At 33.6% G+C, this 18,526-nt stretch overlaps 2 protein-coding genes and 1 long non-coding RNA gene across 3 annotated transcripts; all 3 read right to left on the reverse strand.

The window, feature by feature from the left end:
• Positions 1 to 590: 590 nt before the first annotated feature.
• Positions 591 to 10,520, reverse strand: LOC146919292 (uncharacterized protein At2g02148-like). Its single transcript, XM_085712660.1, has 10 exons — positions 10,381 to 10,520; positions 8,410 to 8,745; positions 8,116 to 8,251; positions 7,176 to 7,403; positions 6,640 to 6,727; positions 4,659 to 4,984; positions 3,851 to 3,912; positions 2,036 to 2,183; positions 1,429 to 1,610; positions 591 to 1,044 (listed from the first exon to the last, which is right to left on the reverse strand). Exons 2-4 carry the CDS (start codon positions 8,693 to 8,695, stop codon positions 7,181 to 7,183), a joined length of 645 nt encoding a protein of 214 aa, XP_085568786.1. The 5' UTR covers positions 8,696 to 8,745; positions 10,381 to 10,520; the 3' UTR covers positions 591 to 1,044; positions 1,429 to 1,610; positions 2,036 to 2,183; positions 3,851 to 3,912; positions 4,659 to 4,984; positions 6,640 to 6,727; positions 7,176 to 7,180.
• A 337-nt stretch (positions 10,521 to 10,857) lies between these two features.
• LOC146919293 (uncharacterized) lies at positions 10,858 to 13,528 on the reverse strand. The gene is made up of 5 exons (XM_085712658.1): positions 13,291 to 13,528; positions 12,960 to 13,094; positions 11,953 to 12,880; positions 11,196 to 11,252; positions 10,858 to 11,156 (listed from the first exon to the last, which is right to left on the reverse strand). Exons 2-3 carry the CDS (start codon positions 13,025 to 13,027, stop codon positions 11,989 to 11,991), a joined length of 960 nt encoding a protein of 319 aa, XP_085568784.1. The 5' UTR covers positions 13,028 to 13,094; positions 13,291 to 13,528; the 3' UTR covers positions 10,858 to 11,156; positions 11,196 to 11,252; positions 11,953 to 11,988.
• Positions 13,529 to 16,290: 2,762 nt separating this feature from the next.
• On the reverse strand, positions 16,291 to 17,190 carry LOC146919294 (uncharacterized). Its single transcript, XR_015011430.1, has 2 exons — positions 16,818 to 17,190; positions 16,291 to 16,737 (listed from the first exon to the last, which is right to left on the reverse strand). It is a non-coding gene; the product is annotated as an uncharacterized LOC146919294 (long non-coding RNA).
• Between the last annotated feature and the right edge of the window lie 1,336 nt (positions 17,191 to 18,526).

The raw sequence follows: 18,526 nt of genomic DNA on the forward strand, positions 1-18,526 counted from the left end.
TGGTCAACATAAGCAGTCACAAGTTCTGCTGGCTGTTAAATGCCTCAATGAAGTCCTCAAATAAAATAATGTGGGAAGACTCGCGATAGCAGTGTGCTAGCAAGTACCACACAAGGTAGAAGTGAATTTGCTTGCTTTAGGAATCTCCAAAATGGACATTGATTTTTGCTTTCTTGTCTGATTATGGAAACAAAATAACCAAAAATGAAAGATGCCTTGTGTTAACTATGTTTTCCGATTTCAGTGCAAAATTTTCAAAACTCTAAATTGATTATACCAGGAAAGAAACCGGCTTCATGCTCTAAATCTTAAAGGAAAAAGCGGAAGAAAAAAATTCAACATCAAAATCTTGTAAATTCTAATATTAATATATACAACATATTTTTGCACCATTTTCACTAATATAATCAATCATTTTACATTTCAGAAATCACATACACACTGATCACTCTGTGTGCCAAGGACTACATATGCAGCAAATACTGCAGCAGACAGGATAATCTAGCACACTAGGTTTATTTTATCACAAAGGTCGAGTACAGAAGGGTAAAATCGTAACTCTACAAAATAGAAACATGCATAATCAAAGATAGTAGCAAAATTGAAACTCCATAATCGAAGAAATAACTTGTAATTAGAACACACAAACAGAACCTATACAAAACAGAACACATAAAAAAACTCAAACTCATTCATTGCACATAAATTTACTTTGAGTTTCTAATTCTACTTCTCAATTGTCAAAGCTTATCACTAATACATCTATCCCTTTTTGCAAAGCCTCTGCCACACTCTCCGATCTTTGATCAAACTTCAGCTCCATTTTTCACTTGAGATAAAAGGCCTGTTGAATTGTTTCTCTTTGTCATTTTTATGCAACATCACTTTCACACGTGTCCTGCACCTTTACCTAAAGCTTGGTTGCTAACAGAAGTTACTCTGCAGTCAATCATCATAAACCACAACTCCTCAAACAAATATTTCTCCATCTTTTAATTATACTCACAATCACGGTGTCTATTTGAAGTTGAAACACCTTAGCACCTGCAGGATACTGAAAGTAATAAGCCTCACAGCAATAAAAACATTATGAAATGAGACTCACAACAATAAGTCATTAATAAGGAAGGCTGTTAATGCTGAAATTGATTTGTTAGGAAGTTTTATAAAGTATACACAAATTTTCCAAGAAAATTATAATGTTTAGGCATACTTTCACCGTTGAATCCATCATAAAAATAAATTATTCTTGTATTTGCTCTATTCTTCATGTTTACTTCACATAGTCTTGTTGGATAAAACTAATATTATCAAATGGTTGTTCAAATAACACAACTCTATTTCTAAATAGTTAATAGGGCAAAGAAGTAAGAGACTAAACACATAAAAACAACACTAATATTCATGAAAAGTTCAAAGCTTAGTAACCTCATTTGTGCCATGAGCAATTGCTATCTATGAAACAGGTTATCTTGAGTAAAATCTTTGACCATTGTTGGTGGCCATCATCACACGGAGAGAACACTAAATGTGAATAATACCTTCATTTCTTCCGGTTCCCACATATCATAAGTACTTCAAAAGTCATGAATGCCCACAATCACTTTTTCCTAGAGAAATATTCCCTCCGGTCCTTATTATAAGAAACAAAACCAAAAAAACATCAAAACCAATACAATTATTAATTAAAGAAGCTTTTTGAATATTTTTACAAATATACCCTCGTAAAAAAATGTGAAACATTAAATACACTCACTAATATTAAAAGGAGAAACATTAAATTAGGGATAGAAAAGTCTTTTAAGCAATAACTACACCTTAAAAGTTGTGACATTTTCTTATAAATATGACCAAACAATTTTTTGAAATTTTTCTTTTAATAAGGACTGGAGGGAGTACTTAGTCAAACCTCCTATGAGTTCTTAAAAAATATGTCTTAAAATATATGGATGTGACTTATCAGTTTGGCAAGAGATATGTGTTTTCAAAATCAAAATAAAAGTCTCAGAAAACAAAGTAAGTGCATGTCTGTTACCTTTTTTTTACAAGTAAACACATGATGCTGCTGAAACTTCTCTGGAACAAACAGCTTTAGCAGCTTCTTCCTCATCCTTTGTCTTCTTCCTTCTACTTTTGTGTTTCTCCCTCTTTAGGGCTTCCTCCTTAGTCACATCAGTGTAAGTCTTCATTTTTGGATCGTAGCATAGCATAATACAATGAGGTATGCAACACACAAAATTCCAATAAGAATTTGCTTGATTTGTAGACTACATAACTTGTTTTCCATACAATTAAGAAGCATAGAATAATACAATAAGAAAAATCAAGAACCACACTAAGAGGTATGCAACACAAAAATATTAAACCAATGGGAAGAAAGATGTATGTTAAACTAAACTTTATATAAACTAATCCTATGACTTCATAAAAGATTTTGAAGACTTCAATTGCAGAATTTGGTACAACTTGTTCCTAAAACGGAACTTAATTGCCAATTCTTGAAGGATTTAAAAAATTGTCTTTTTCCTTTCTTAGAAAAGTAAAAGAAGAGACACAAAAGTTCAACCTCATTCACCTTTTAGTTAGTGTTACTGTTCTAATCCACTATATATGCATACTTTTTTAGAATTCTAGCTGCATTGATACAATGCAATGGACATTTCAATGCTTCATGAGTAATGACATCAGTCATTCGAAAATTAAGGAATCGCATACATAAATGATAATCATTACCTAGAAGTAAAGGAGGATTTATTGCTGCCAAGATGATGCACTCCTGTATAAGTATCAACCATCTATTGGCAGTTCCCCGCAATCAACAATTCTGCAAGGCTTTTTAGGGATATCTAACCCGGAAGAGTCTAGTTATTTGCACCCACAAACATGCTTGAAGGCGTCCTTTTCTACCTTGCTAATATTGAGTTTAATGTTAGCTTGAGTTGGTAAGATTCTTCCCGTCCTCTTGGCAACCACAAAAATCGAAAAATTAAAAAGAAGATACTGCAAAGAGACAGCAAGGTATGAGTAAAATACATGTTTAGAGATTTAAGCAAACAAAAAATATGCTTCATTATGGAATCACAGTGCATAATTATGAAAAGCAACATTTCTTAGTTGAAAGTTAAAATTCGGCCAACTAAATTCATATATCATTCTAAACTCTCAATTAAATAAATGAATTATATCAAATTCAATTTAACATATAGCATACAAACAAAAAATTGAGTTGAAAGATAAGCATTAGAGGACGCAGTTTGTTTTGTTAGAGTTCAACTTAAGTAACAATATTAGAAATAAAGTAAGAGTATATAATGCAGCATACCTTTCTAAACTGGCAATGAGAAATCAAAGACAGATGCATAGTTCACATGTAAAAAAAAAAAAGTTGAGAGAAATAATCATAGGATCAAACTCTTGACGACTCCCTAAATATAAAAAATGGGACCCTCACTTTAATACAATGAACCCCTTTCAAGTAAACTACAACATCATCTACTCATGAGATATCTCTAGACAAAAGAAAATAAATTAGACCAAAAACTTTAAAAATAAAATAGGGGAAAATTGAACAAAATAGATGAAAGTGTTTCTCAGTGGAACTTACACTTTCATCTGACCATTATTCTACATTCACAATCTGCCAATTCATATTAATTGTTGATGTTTATGTGACTAAAAAATACCTTAAAGTAATGCTCTACATTCTTTGAGTGACTTAAACTCATCAAAAATACACTACTCAAAACTAATAATTTCCCCAATTTCCCTTTAAATATCACTTGACCACAAAATTCAGCCTCCATCTTGTAATAAATTTCAGAGAGAACCACAAAATTGGTAAAATATTTACAGAAATATTTGGCATCTCTCTTTTCACCAATGTTTCAACACTGAGATTTCCCAAGTTATTCCCTGCTAAGCCAAGATTCAAAATTTTAAAATTATGCAGATCAAAACTGGGATAAACTCAAGAAAATAGTCTAAGTTGCATACATGAATAAACAAATCAGAGAAGAAAAAAGGAAAATTAAGTAAAGAGTTGCAATAAATTCTTAAGAGATAAGAAACCCAAGAATGAGGCCCAACCTTCTTTTCACCAAGGATGATACCACTAAATGTCACATGAGGAGAAACAAAAAATCAATACTTTTACATAGTTTAACTTTAACACACTTAAGAAACAGTGAGAATAAGTTTTACAACATTGACGATTTCCTTAATGTTCTTGTAGTTGCATGCTTTGGCTACCATTACAACCCTAATCGGAAGTGTAACATATTAGTGGTTCATAATTTGAAACGTATGTAAACTTCATACTACAAATAAATTAAATATTTTAGAAGTTTGTATGATATGAAGTGTTAACAATTACAAATCAGTTTCAATTTTAACACTAAATCTTGTTCAACATTGTTGAGAAATAGGCAAGAGAAATGCAATAAAGAAAAGTGCAGTAAGTATCTACATATGAAAACTAAGATGCCTAGAGTAAAAAAAATTATCAATTCCACTTATGCAATTGAGTGAAAGAAAATAAGTATAGCTTCAATCAAGTGATCCAAATTTTAGTGAACCAAATTACCAAAAGAAGGAAACCAAAAAATATGATAATAAGAATCAAAGAGATTCTAAGATTAGGAGTATTGAACAGAAATTACCTTATTGTGAGAAAAAGGAACAAAATCAGTGTCAAGGGGAATTCAGAGAAGCAAAATATGATTTGTGGGAGAAAATGACGATTTAGACAAAGATTGTTTTTGTATTTTAATCTGAACCGTTGAAATATTTCATGCCACATGTCACACATCGGAGAAACAAGCTGGAACACACCTCATTTGTTCCAGTACATACTAGATCTTCTCTCTTTTCTCTCCCATCTTCCTCTTCCGTTCCCTTGATGATCGGATCTACCATTCTCTGTCTCTGCCGGGTAAGCCACTTCACTTCAATCTGTACTTTCCTTTTTAGTTATGCTTTTCTGTTGCTGCAAAGTGGGACCGTTACTGTACTATTTTTGATAGATATACTTTGTTTACCCTAAATTATTTAGATGTTTATTTCTATTCTGCTATATTGATTCATAATATTCTGTTTGGATTTTCAAGAATAAAAACAACACAAATTATACTAAGAATTCATAATATCCTTCTGTTATGGATTTTAGAATATTATTTACTTGTTCCTGGTGGACAATGCAAGAACACTGTTCTATAGCCATCTATTATGATTGCCATCTCAAGTCTAAAATATTCCCTAAAGACACTGCCACGCCTTGTTGATCATGTGTAACCCGTAAGGAGTTAGCATCCAGCTTGTCGTCAACATCCAAAAAAACACCAGCAAGACATGCTACATGGTTCACATATATGCAGGGCCGTCCCTGGGGAGGTGCAAACAGCTCAATGGAGCTGGGCCTCCCCAATTTTGGGGCCCAATTTTTTTTTTAATATATAATGCTTTGAAAATAATAATATATAGGCGTAGTATTGAAGTATTGACAATAAAAAGTGTGTGGCCCAGTGGTATATTCGGTAGAGTGATGCTTAGTGGCCACAGTTCAACTCCCAGAGATGGCATTTTTATTTCATTTATTTTTTTAAGTTCAACTCCCAGGGATGGCATTTTTATTTTATTTATTTTTTAAGTTGTATTTTGTTCCAGCAGGGTCTTTTTTGGGCTAATTTTATTGGAATTGATGTCTATATTTCATCAATATTTGTTCAACTCCCAGGGAGGGCATTTTTATTTTATTTATTGTGGCCACAGTTCAACTCCCAGGGATGACATTTTTATTTTATTTATTTTTTTAAGTTCAACTCCCAGGGATGGCATTTTTATTTTATTTATTTTTTTAAGTTGTATTTTGTTCCAGATTTATATTTTCAACTCCTAGGGATGGCATTTTTATTTTATTTATTTTTTTAAGTTGTATTTTGTTCCAGCAGGGTCTTTTTTGGGCTAATTTTATTGGAATTGATGTCTATATTTCATCAATATTTGTTCAACTCCCAGGGAGGGCATTTTTATTTTATTTATTTTTTTAAGTTGTATTTTGTTCCAGCAGGGTCTTTTTTGGGCTAATTTTATTGGAATTGATGTCTATATTTCATCAATATTTGTTCAACTCCCAGGGAGGGCATTTTTATTTTATTTATTTTTTTAACTTGTATTTTGTTCCAGCAGGGTCTTTTTTGGGCTAATTTTATTGGAATTGATGTCTATATTTCATCAATATTTTCTCTTCTCCTTCTAATTACTTACTTACAAATAAAAGTATAATATTACTTTTTTTTATAGTACTTATAATTTTTGACATATACTTGTCGTATAAAATCACAAAGCTCTAACAACAAACATTATAATTATTTCTAAGAAAATTAAATAAAATAAAAATATTATAGTTTTTTTTCTTTTAAAAAAATTGTATTTTTTTAGGGGCCTATTTATATTAAGAGAGCCGGGCCTTTAATTTCATAGGGACGGCCCTGCATATATGCCCAGAGCTGGTGACAAAAATTTGTTTTATTTTTCAAGGTAGCAAATAAATTTGTTTTGTTTGAACAAATATAATGATGGTTTTTATTCGGTGCTAATAGAAAATTGAAATTGCTGCAGAGCAAAAAGATGATAGGAAAGTACCTGGGGGATTGAATCAGGTAGCAGGGAACCTGAAGAGTTTAATGACGCCCATTTGACTATTTGAGAGGTAGCTTGGAGCTCCCGTACTCTGTGAAGCCAACAACGAAAGCAAGTAGGCATAAAATGATCGAGTGTTGTTTATAGATAGAAAACATGGAAAAAAGAAATGGATGTATACATAACGAGAGTACCACGTGGAAAGTGTGTGAACTCAAACTAATATTGGAGAATTTAGAAGAAACGAACATGGCACATAAATTGGATGTGATCGAACATGAAAGAGTGAAAGATGTGAGCAACTAACATTATGCAACTGATTTAATACACAAGGAGGCTACTCTGCATTCTATATTGGGTCCCATAATTAACATAAATTATTAGCTTAATTGATTTCAATGGATTCATGCAGTTGATTAGCAAGAGTTTAAGACATGGAAGCTACTCTGCATTCTTGCAGTAAGAGAAAAGAAGTTACTTACGTAACATATGCTACTGCAGGCAATTGATTGATGGATGAAAATAGAGAAAACTTGTACCTGGCTCAAAGGAAATTGTTTGATGAAATGGCTTTCACTTCAGGGGAATCGTGGAAGACAGATCCACTTAGCATGTAACGGGCTATAAAAGATGACAAATGAAAAGCAACAACAAGCAACAATATAGAAACTCCAAGGGGAGATTTAATAGACTCCACATTAAGAGTGGTGCTCCAGCACAGCGGAGGCAAAAATGGTTGAAAAGCGTTACAAATATTAGGAAAGAAGCTGTAAATAAAACAAATTATATGAGAAAACAAGACCTTTAATGGAAACACTAGTACTGAAAAAAATCTATTGAAATTTGAAACAATAGTTGTTTTACTGACTCAGACGCAGGCCAACAGCAATTGGTACCACCACAATCTGTGTAATGCTAAACATCATTCCTTTTACATCTATAGGGAGTTTATTTACAATGAGCAATAGCAATAAGAGTGGCGTGACAATCAATACAATAATTCATTTTACTTCTATATAACCAGGTAACATTCAATGATTTCTAAGAATTAAGTAATCATTATTTGGAAGCAATTGTATCTACTTAACGTAATCACTGAAATAAGGATAAGGTAAAAGGATTAATATTCATTCAAAAATAGCAATAGCAAGTGCCGATACAAAATGTTCCAATCCATTTCAATATACAGTCTTCAAACCAAACCCTAAACCAACTTTTTCAATCATTTCCATATACAATTCCCTAACCAAACTCTACACCAACTAACCCTTTTTCAATCATTTCCATATACAATTCCCTAACCAAACTCTACACCAACTAACCCTAACCAACTTTTCTGTCTAGTTTATAGTCCAGTTAGCAACTTCAAAAGCCAATAAAAGACAAAGAAAAGTATCTCCTTAATCACAAAAAAAATAAACTCTTCCAAACCGGTGAACTCAAGAATTGGCACAATATCATCTAGTTGTATCGGAATACCTTCTGGACCTCCTTCTCCCAGGACACCTTCTCCCGGAACAATGATTGTAGAAAATTTGTAGAAAATTAAGTGCTGGAAACCTCATCCTCGTCTCCGTTGAAGTTGCCAATTCTCTTTTGTTATATGTACATAGTCCTGTCGAGGAACAACATAGAATACATTAAATGTTACACAAACAATACATCATATGACCCTAAACAATAAAACATTAAATACATAATACAAAAATTCCACTTCCAACACTATATAGCTAAAAGCAAATGAAATCTAATCTGCATTGAATATAAAAGGACCTTTTTTAGGAAATTTCTTTGTGAGCCCTCTATTCAAACCACCTGCGGCTTTAAGAGCAACACCGATAGACTTATCACGAATACCATTCAACGAAGCAAGCCTAATACTAACTTCATTATCCAAACTCTCATACATATTAGCTACATACATCAAAGAAAAGGCGAAATTCGGGTCTCCTTCATCCCGAATCTCTCTCGTCCCCCTCATGTTCAATTTATCCCGATCACCATAATCAACATCCGAACCAACCACTTCAATCACATGATCGTCATTAAAATAATCCATCACAATTTGCGGAAACCTCGCCCTAGCTGATTCAATCGGCAAAACATCTACTACACAAATTCAACAAAAAAAAATGAATTAACCACATCATTTGAACAAGCTGAAGTAGAAATTGCAGAATGATACCGACAACGGTTAAGATATCGTAAAATGTTCTAGAAGATTCGCTGGTATCGAGACTGGAGCGATCTTCGTCAATTTCTACACAGTGAAGTGGCAAACAGACGGTGGTGGCATGATCTTTGGTGGTGGTGATGTCGTCGATGGAGGTGGTGGCAGGTCTGGCATCAACGGAGTTGAGGACGTCGAGAGGGCTTTCGATGAAGGAAGTGGGAGAGTTGAGATTGTAGTGTTCAAGAACCAGGGAGAGAATAGAGGCACAAAGTGAACACGACGACGCCCAATGGTAGGAAAAAAGAGAAAGCGTATAGAGAAGAAGTATGAGCCAAAATTGTTAAAACTAATGTTTTATAACTTTGGGGTTTCTCTTAAATGAGCCAAAATTCTCAATTTTATGATAGTGAGAATTGAGAAAAAAGGAAAATCAATCAACTTTGTTGAAGTTAATTTTGACATAATTGCTCAAAAGGTGAAGGTATTCAATGATTTAAATATGTAATCAAGCTAGAAATTTCATCAAGCTAGCTCTCTGAGTTAACTAAATAATGATCTCATGCACTAAGGAAAAGTTGCAACAACAATACCACTCAATAATTAATATGAAAGCAAACATTAAACACGGACAGTCTTAAGTTATCATGCAATGAAAGGAAGTCTCAACTAAACAAAATGTGAATAAGATGTCTATCACCACTAACACTCAACAAGGTGAGAAATTTTGAGAATTGGTACCAGTCAATAATAAATAAACTTCAAAAATTAAAATTTTAGAATAGAGTTCAACTTGATGTAAAACGTCTACACAGAGGAATACAGGAAAGCTGACTCCAAAAACAACTGACGCCTAGCTCTACATCTCTTTAAGACACTTATAAAAGCTTAACTAGTGTGCTAGATTATCCTGTCTGCTGCAGTACTTGCTGCATGTAGTCCTTGGCACACAGTGGTCAGCGTGTATGTCATTTCTGAAATTAACACATTCATTCTCACACCAGATACTAATATTTCCTTAAACAAAGATGTATACCTCTGAGTTAAACAAAATAAATAGGCGCCGAGGGTTTGGAGCTCGGAAATAAAGTCCCACATCGTTATAAAAAATTGTTAGAAATTTGAAGTAACAAGAAATTTGAAGTAACAACATTCACTATCCATCTCATGTGATGACAAACCAGAAAGTCAAACTGAGGTGAAAAAACAACATTCACTATCCATTCCATGCGATGACAAACTAACAAAAACTATAATATATTAACTTTAAATTACTTAGGGAGCGATATCCTTGAGTAGTAGTCAATGTCGTAGAACTGTCTGCTCGTAAAAACAAGTCAAAAGTCAACGTCATAAAGTTTGGACAAGAAACTGCAACAATTACCATTTATGCAATTTTTAAATAGTATTACTATCCCATTTAATATAATATATATCATTACATATCAATCGTTATATTGTGCAGCAGCAGATGCCAAAGCACATTATATTCATATTCATAACCAACACATGCTAGTAAAATATTTCCATAGCGGCACAATTTAGACATAGCACAAAAAATTGCAGTAGCTTACGTATTGAGCATCTTAAAAACAGGACTTCATTTTCCAAATTGAGGCAACACCATGCTTAAAGGGATATCTGGCATATTTGGAAGTGAAATTGATGCACCACGCCTATACCTGCTATACTTGTGTCTTGTGAGTAGAATTTGTGATCGTTAGCTGAGATTGCTACTTCATTCCGACCAGTCAATCTTTTAAACCTAAAAACAAAACCAAACAAGTGAGCCCAAGGATGTACTCCTTGTAATCGTTAACTGAAATCGATGCTCAACTTCTATCCCGTCATAACCGATTTTGTTATTACACCCATTAGTAGTAGCTAGAGAATAAACTAACCTTTGTTAAAATGTAACAAAAGGGAACAGACAAGCATAGCATCAGAGAGCTGTCGCATGTTCAATTAAAATTGAAACAATAATTTCATAAAAAATATGACATAATAGAATTCTGGTATACCACAGAACTACAGATAAAATACAAGCACTATTTCATAGGTCACACATTCGTATATAGCAAAAAAGTAACAGTGAAAACAGCACACTACCAATTTTCAATCTCTACAAACAAAGAAATCCAAACAAAAAAGGTCCACAAAATTCAAATATAATTAAGAGGAAGGAACTAATATCCACTGAGCTATAGGAAATAGACTAATCGTGACTGCAAATAACTCATCCTATAAGTCTATATCCTAGCAGCCATAGCAGATCTTCAGCTAAAATGGAAACATATTAATAAACAAAAGGAAAGCTGACTCCAAAACCAACTGACTACTAAACTCCTAGCTCTACATCTTCATCTCCTTTTTTTTTTTTGAGCAATACATCTACATCTTCATCTCCTATCGCAACTGAGATCACCCTTTCACGTCATCATGATCTCTGCGTAGGAAAAATAAAACACTCATTAACATGAGAATAAATGCCATAAACATAATACATGTGATGCACGGATTCATGTTTCTTGCTACAGTATCTTTATCAGTATCGGATATGTCCCCCGAAACGACAAGAGTGCTTGTTGAAGGAGTATCAAAAAGAATTCTTTTTTAAATAGATAAACCTAATATGTCTGTCGTGAGGACATCTTCAATACTCCATAACTGAACAGACAATAAACGAGACTAAAATTTTCTTTGACAATCTATTTGTCATATATATATATATATATATATATATATATATATATATATATATATATATATATATATGTAACATGTTTACATTCTCTATCCATACCAAAATTTCAGTCAGTATTTAGAATTTTCAATTTACAACATTAAACACATATCTTATATTATAATAAATAATTTATGATATTAATTTGATTTGGGAATCAAGTAGCAAGTACGCATGGATACACTTATAAACTCTAACTTCATATAACAACCATGCGCTGCCATTTTTTAATGATTCCAAGCCATCTAGCTTCATGAATACACTTGGTCAAATTTTCTGCACAAGGCTATGATTTTTAAATAGTTAAGTATAGAACCATTGAAATAAAGGTAATAATTCTAGTAACCATGAATATATGCTAGATCAGTTTTCCATAATACTAAAAAGGATAAAAATAATTTACCTGGGTCAGATAATTTACCCTCATGTATTGTTCCATTTAAACACCGCTCTTGAATTTACCAATGTAGACTTCCCCATTTGAATTTGTATGGATGCCGTGACCATGAAAGGAATTCCCAGAGAATTCGCCCTCAAAACTTGCTCCTGATGGATATATGATTCTTCCTTTCCCTTTCCTTTTACCATCAACCCAATCACCCTCATATATTGTTCCATCTGACCATGTGAACTTTCCCTTGCCATGGGAAAAACCGCTCTCGAAGTTACCAATGTAGACATCCCCGTTTGAATTTGTATGGGTGCCGTGACCATGGAAGGAATTCATAGAGAATTCACCCTCAAAAGTTGTTCCTGATGGATATATGATCCGTCCATTCCCTGCCCTGCTTCCATCAACCCAATCACCTTCATATATTGTTCCATTTGACCATGTGTACTTTCCCTTGCCATGGGGAAAACCACTCTTGAAGTTACCAATGTAGATATCCCCGTTGGATTTTGTAAGGATGCCGTGACCATCACGGGAATTCCCAGAGATTTCACCCTCAAAAGTTGTTCCTGATGGAAATATGATCCGTCCTTTCCCTGTCCTACTTCCATCAACCCAATCACCCTCGTATATTTCTCCATCTGACCATGTGTACTTTCCCTTGCCGTGGAAAAGATCATTCTCGAAGTTACCAATGTAGACATCCCCATTGGATTTTGTAAGGGTGCCGTGACCATGACGGGAATTCCTAAAGAATCCACCCTCAAAACTTGCTCCTGATGGATATATCATCCGCCCTTTCCCTGTCTTTTTTCCATCAACCCAGTCACCCTGGTATATTGTTCCATTTGACCATGTGTACCTTCCCTTGCCATGCATACGTTTTCCCTTGGCAAAACCAATGTAGACATCGCCATTTGGAAAATGCTTCACTTTAAACCTAGGGATTACAAGAAACGATGAGATGACAATCATAATAAATGGCTATAGAATAGTGGTTTGAATTATACGAATATTACCTTGCATTGTCCACTAGGAACAAGTAAAACAAGTAAAGATATTCTAAAATCCACGCCAGAGGAAACATTTGATCACGTTATAAAAAAGCTTAAGATAAGTGCTCAAGTTGTGTCTTTGTTTGTACCGGAAGCAGTCTGGAAAAACATATGGAAGCATAATAAATAATTAATTAATTAATTAGTCTCAAAATCTTAATTTTCAATAATAAGCGGAATACCAAGACAGTAAATCGAAAATAGTAGATTAACAGTAGCAACAGAAAAGCATAATATAATAATAACTAAAAGAAAAGAAAAGAAAATACAGACAGAGTGAACTGAAGTGGTTTACCCAACAGAGACTGAGTGTGATAGGAAATTTCTTGTTTGCGTTATTCCCAACAGAGTGCAATTTGAGATGTGTAGGTAGATGCAGCTAGAATCTCGCAGGAAATGAAATGAAATGAAATGAAGTAGCAGTCAAGGCGGATCTGGTTTTGGTTTGAGGTCGAGTAATTTTTTATGGTGGTTTTAATGGTGAATGGAAGTAATGGTTGGATGGAGAAGAAGACTTATTAATAAAAGATGACAAACCAAAATTAAAGGAAGGAAAAATTTTAAATAATAAAACGTAATAACTGCTGCAGTAAACTTACGCGATCTCTACCGAAAATTCCGCACTTCAGTTGCGCGTACACTATACACAACTTTCTTTCCATATACACACGTGTTCTTCATTTTTAACATTAGATCAATAGGTCATTTATTTTTACTTTTTTTTTAATCTTCAATAGCTCATTTTATTGACGATGTCTTTGTTTAAGCTTTAAAAAAAATAAATTTTATGTTAATTTTTTTTAAAGATTTTTGAAAATAACTGAAATTATTTGTGTTTGTTTACTGCCTAAAAAAGTAATTTTTATTAAAAATGATTTTTAACTTAACTAGTTCATGTACTACCTCCTTATATTTGAAAAGAAAAAAATAGATTTTGAAAAGAGTTAATCCTAATAGATTTTCATTTTAGAATCAAAATAAATTTTTTTAATAAATGATTTTTCTAAACAAACACTTAAAAAAGACAAAAATAATTTTTTTTAAAAAAAGATAATAGATATTTTTTTGGAAAAATCTGAAACAAACGTGGCCTAATCAAATAAAATATGTTATCACTTATAAATTGTTTTCATTTGATTAAAACAAAAGTATGATTTTGTTTCCAATATAAATTTACAATTGTTTTCTTCTGCCCGCATGGATCAAGGAACTATAAAAACTTTCAAGATCCGTTTCTAAACTGGAAAACTATATAATTAAAGTAATATTAATGATAATTATAGATAGACTTTAATATGATGAACCATTTTAAGAATCATGGTATGAATGCACTTTGTAGCGGAAAAAGTTGGTGTGAATAGGTTTTTTTTCCTCAAATTTGTATGGTCTTGTTGATTTCATCCTCTTATTTTTCGAAATAGCCTATTAGTCCTTGAATTTTATAAATGTCGATCAATTTCGTCCTCAATCATGTTGGATCGTTAACTGTGTTGATGTGGGATGTTAACCGCTCACATGGCATGCCAAGTCAGATGCCACACAACCAGGGAATAATTTGATCAAAGGTGAAAAAAAAGCCAAGGACGAATTTGATGAATTTGATTGAAAATGAAAAAAAAAACATTGTATTCTTCAGGACACCGTTGTACAACGACTCTTTCTTCTCTTATTCTATAAACTTCAAACCATAATTTTTCAATCTCCCATTTAAAATTCAAAATCCACAAAGTTTCTTCCATTAAATTTGTTCAAGTTGAAGCTAAAATGACGGGTGGTGGTCGTATGGCCAAAAATAACTCTTAAAGTCGAGCTTCATCTTCAAACTTCATGTTTAATGGTGATGTAAGAATGTTTGAATGATAGTGTCCCAGAATTTGTGTTGTAAGAAAAACCAATACTCCGAAGAACCCAAGAAGACCCTTCTATGCATGCCCTTTGATAAACAAACATTTAAGTACTATTATCGAGAACTACATTATCATTCAAACAACGGTGTCTTGTTTAATGTTATGCATTTTTGTTCTTGATTGATTTTGATTTTTCTTTGTACGGGGTGATGATGATGATAATTGCGAATTATGATGATGATGAAGCTGAAGAACCAGGTTACTTTAAAAATAAGAATAGATGTTGGTCAGGGAAGAAAGGTAAGATTGATGGAGAAGGTTCAGGCTATGATTAAGGCTAAGGAAAATGGAAATGAAGAGGTGTGGAGGGCAATGTTGATGGACAAAGTTGATTGTTTAGAAAGTGACTTAGATTGATTAAGTATTTGATATGATTAAATTGCTTATTTCAATTTTCTAACATGTTATTGTGTTGGCAGTGCAAAAGTTAATCCAAACACATACTACATCTTATCGACTACTAATATATCTAATAATTATAAAATAAAAAATAAAAAAACATTCTGGTAATTAAGAGTTCATATGTTGTAACCAAAAAATGAAGAGTTCATATGTGATAAAACTAAAGTTTTGTTAGAGTATTTTATTTTTTTAAATCTTTACAATCTATTGATAGTTGGGTAGCTCAACTAACTTAAGTACTATTATCGAGAACTACATTATCACACCTACCAAGCCACATACAGTTTTCTTGTTAAAAAAGAAGTGCATCTTGGATAATTTATGTCTCTAAACCCTCCCAATCATATGCATAATTCGGTAGCAAATAATAGTATGAAAGTGGAGAAGGAGTTGATTCAAATTTGATCCAACACATCATTTAATCATACTGTTCCGAAAATTCTGCAGATTACGTTATTTCGATCAATGCAACATGACAGGATGCATGGAAGGTGTAGAAGAATGGAAACTACTCGGAGCGAAGAGCTTATAAGTTGTGCATCAATGAGTTAATTAATGTTGATCGCATGAAAATGAAATGTGACCGGGAATTGGGTTTGAATTTGGCATTTGGATGTTCCTCTTGAAGTGAGAATTTAATTTGGCGAGTATGTCATAACATGCTGCCTCATAGAATTTGTTTGAGACACGAGGAGTTGATTGCTCATTTTATGTGATTTTTGTGAATAATTAGGTGGATATGCTAATTTTATTTTTCTGTTCGAATTATAAAATCTAAATGTGTACAAATCCTTAAAAAAAAAACAGTTAGTCACAATGATAAATTGGTTGTGGCTAATTTTCCCATCTTTAATGACAAAAATATGCGCTCCGGATTTTAAAATCTGAAAATCAAAGAAATTTTTGGAAAAAGAGGGAAACGCAATAGAAGTAGACTAAATGTATCTGAGAAATTATAGTATTACCGATTAGAAGTATACCAAATGTTTGTACCAAAAAAAAGTATACCAAATGTAATAGGAACAAGCACAACCTGTGTAATGCTAAACACCATTCCTTTTACATCTATAGGCAGTTTCTTCAGCAACAATAATAAGAGAGATGTGAAAAAAACCGCAACAATAGTTTCTTCCGTTAACTACCAATTACTAATATTTACATATCGAAAAAGGGACCATCCTCACCTACTGCAGTTGGTAGACCAAATACACATATCTATGCCAACTCAGTGTTGATTAAACAACGAATGAGGCATCTTTATTATATTTCAACTGCGGCGTATCTGGTTTTTTCCACTGCACTGTTGTTGAACCTGCACTGATGCGCGGCTGCACCTGCACCAGCTTTGAAATAACTATGCAGCGCGCCAAAAAACCTGCTGCTGCTGTTCCCAGACATTCTCCTAGATGCGGCTATTACGACTCTTTCAAATACTACAAATAATAACCGCAAAATGAGACACTTCGTCAGAGCTAAAATATCGTAATTTAGTAAAAAAAATAATCTGTTTTACATTTGTTCCCAACTACTGCAAGATACTCAATAATTCATTTCACAAATCACCATTTTGCCAAGAGGCTATACTCCCTGGCCCTGCACATTGAAAATATAAGTGAAAAGCATATTCACCTAATTCTTCACATAAAGCACATAAAAGAGAGCAATCAACTTCTCATCTCTCAAACGAATTCTATGAGGCGGCACATTATGGCACACTCGCCAAATTAAATTCTTCACTTAAGGTGGAACTTTCAAACACTTAAGGTGAAGGTATTCAATGATTTAAATATGTAATCAAGCTCATCAAGCTAGCTCTCTGAGTTAACTAAATAATGATCTCATCCACTAAGGAAAAGTTGCAACAACAATACCACTCAATAATTAATATGAAAAGTTGCGCCTGAATTTGAAGTGTAGTCCTCAATCACTCGGAATAAGATTCATCCTGGGAATGAATACACTGGTACCTGCCCTTTCTCCTGTAATTACGGTAGCAACTATCGTGCTCTTCCCTAGATGTGTAACTGTCAGCCTCGTACCATTACACAGTCCATTGGCCTGATCGATGTTTCTCATCAGCATAGCCGGACATCCCACCCTTAGTTTCAACCGGTGATTTGGAATTCCAGAGCTCTTAATACCAATAAGAAATTCTGTTGTGAAATACTCGCTTTGGACATCAAAATTTTCACCTGATCGACAAACAGAATCAGAGTTTAAATACTCTTTCTCTTCACCTGGAATCAGCGAAATCATATATTCGTTAACATGCCCAACTGAATCAATCGTTGGTGCGAGTATTCCCATTTCTTGGAAAAATAGCGGGTCACCAAGGTTATCATTCAAATCGAGATACACAAAGTCTATAAGTGACATCAACGGATTTGTTGTGTCCGAGATGAGCAAATCTTCATGAATTTCTATCTTGATTTCACCATTCTCATCCTAAGTGTCGTTGCCGTCTCCAATTGAGAGTATCCACTTGTCAAAATTAGGAATTTCTTCCTGCTCTGCAGGTACCAAAGATGCACCAAATCTCATATTAACAGTAAGCCTCAACAAATTACAATAAGCCCATATCTTTGATGAATTGATTGAGGCATCAACAATATCCTGCCTCGTTCCTTTTCGGACAACAGGCAATATCTGCCTGAAATCACCACCTAAAACTACTGTCATTCCACCAAAAGGTCTAAACTCGTTTAGGAGATCATTCTTGGACATGATATCATGCATTGATCGGTCAACTGCCTCAAAGCACCATCGATGCATCATTGGAGCCTCATCCCAAATTATCAACTTTGCAGCATGCACCAGGTCAGCCCTAGGACTATCCTTTTCCATCGTAATCGATGATGCCTCATTAATCTCAATAGGGACTATCAGCGTCGAGTGAGCGGTTCTTCCACCTGGTAATAGAAGAGTCGTTATACCGCTGGATGCAGCATTCAATACAATTAACCCCTTCGATCTAACAACATCCGACAATGTTTTCCATATAAAGGTTTTTCCAGTACCACTGTAACCATATAAGAAAAAGAAACCACCTTCGTCAGAACCAACGGACTCCATGATCTTGTCATGCACACATCTTTGTTCATCAATCAACATGAGTGTGTGTTTTTTCCAGTTCATCTTTGTTGTAATTTAGCTCATCAACGATAAGCTTGTTTGTGAAAGTTGGCATGCCTGTTGCGTTTGGCCTGAGCATAGATTTGAAGT

This window comes from Medicago sativa, chromosome 5 (genome assembly GCF_051527215.1).
Source record: "Medicago sativa cultivar Bolivia chromosome 5, Bolivia_mono, whole genome shotgun sequence".
Lineage (NCBI taxonomy): Eukaryota > Viridiplantae > Streptophyta > Magnoliopsida > Fabales > Fabaceae > Medicago > Medicago sativa.

What these genes read in the sequence shown, in the direction of transcription:
- LOC146919292 (XM_085712660.1), bottom strand. Translation starts at nt 8,695, where the DNA reads ATGGATTATTTTAATGACGATCATGTGATTGAAGTGGTTGGTTCGGAT. An exon ending in AAAGAAATTTCCTAAAAAAG is followed by an intron (nt 8,252 to 8,409) that starts GTCCTTTTATAT and finishes GTTCCTCGACAG; the next exon opens with GACTATGTACATATAACAAA. An exon ending in GGGAGAAGGAGGTCCAGAAG is followed by an intron (nt 7,404 to 8,115) that starts GTATTCCGATAC and finishes TTTTATTTACAG; the next exon opens with CTTCTTTCCTAATATTTGTA.
- LOC146919293 (XM_085712658.1), bottom strand. Translation starts at nt 13,027, where the DNA reads ATGTTTCCTCTGGCGTGGATTTTAGAATATCTTTACTTGTTTTACTTG. An exon ending in TTCCTAGTGGACAATGCAAG is followed by an intron (nt 12,881 to 12,959) that starts GTAATATTCGTA and finishes TGTAATCCCTAG; the next exon opens with GTTTAAAGTGAAGCATTTTC.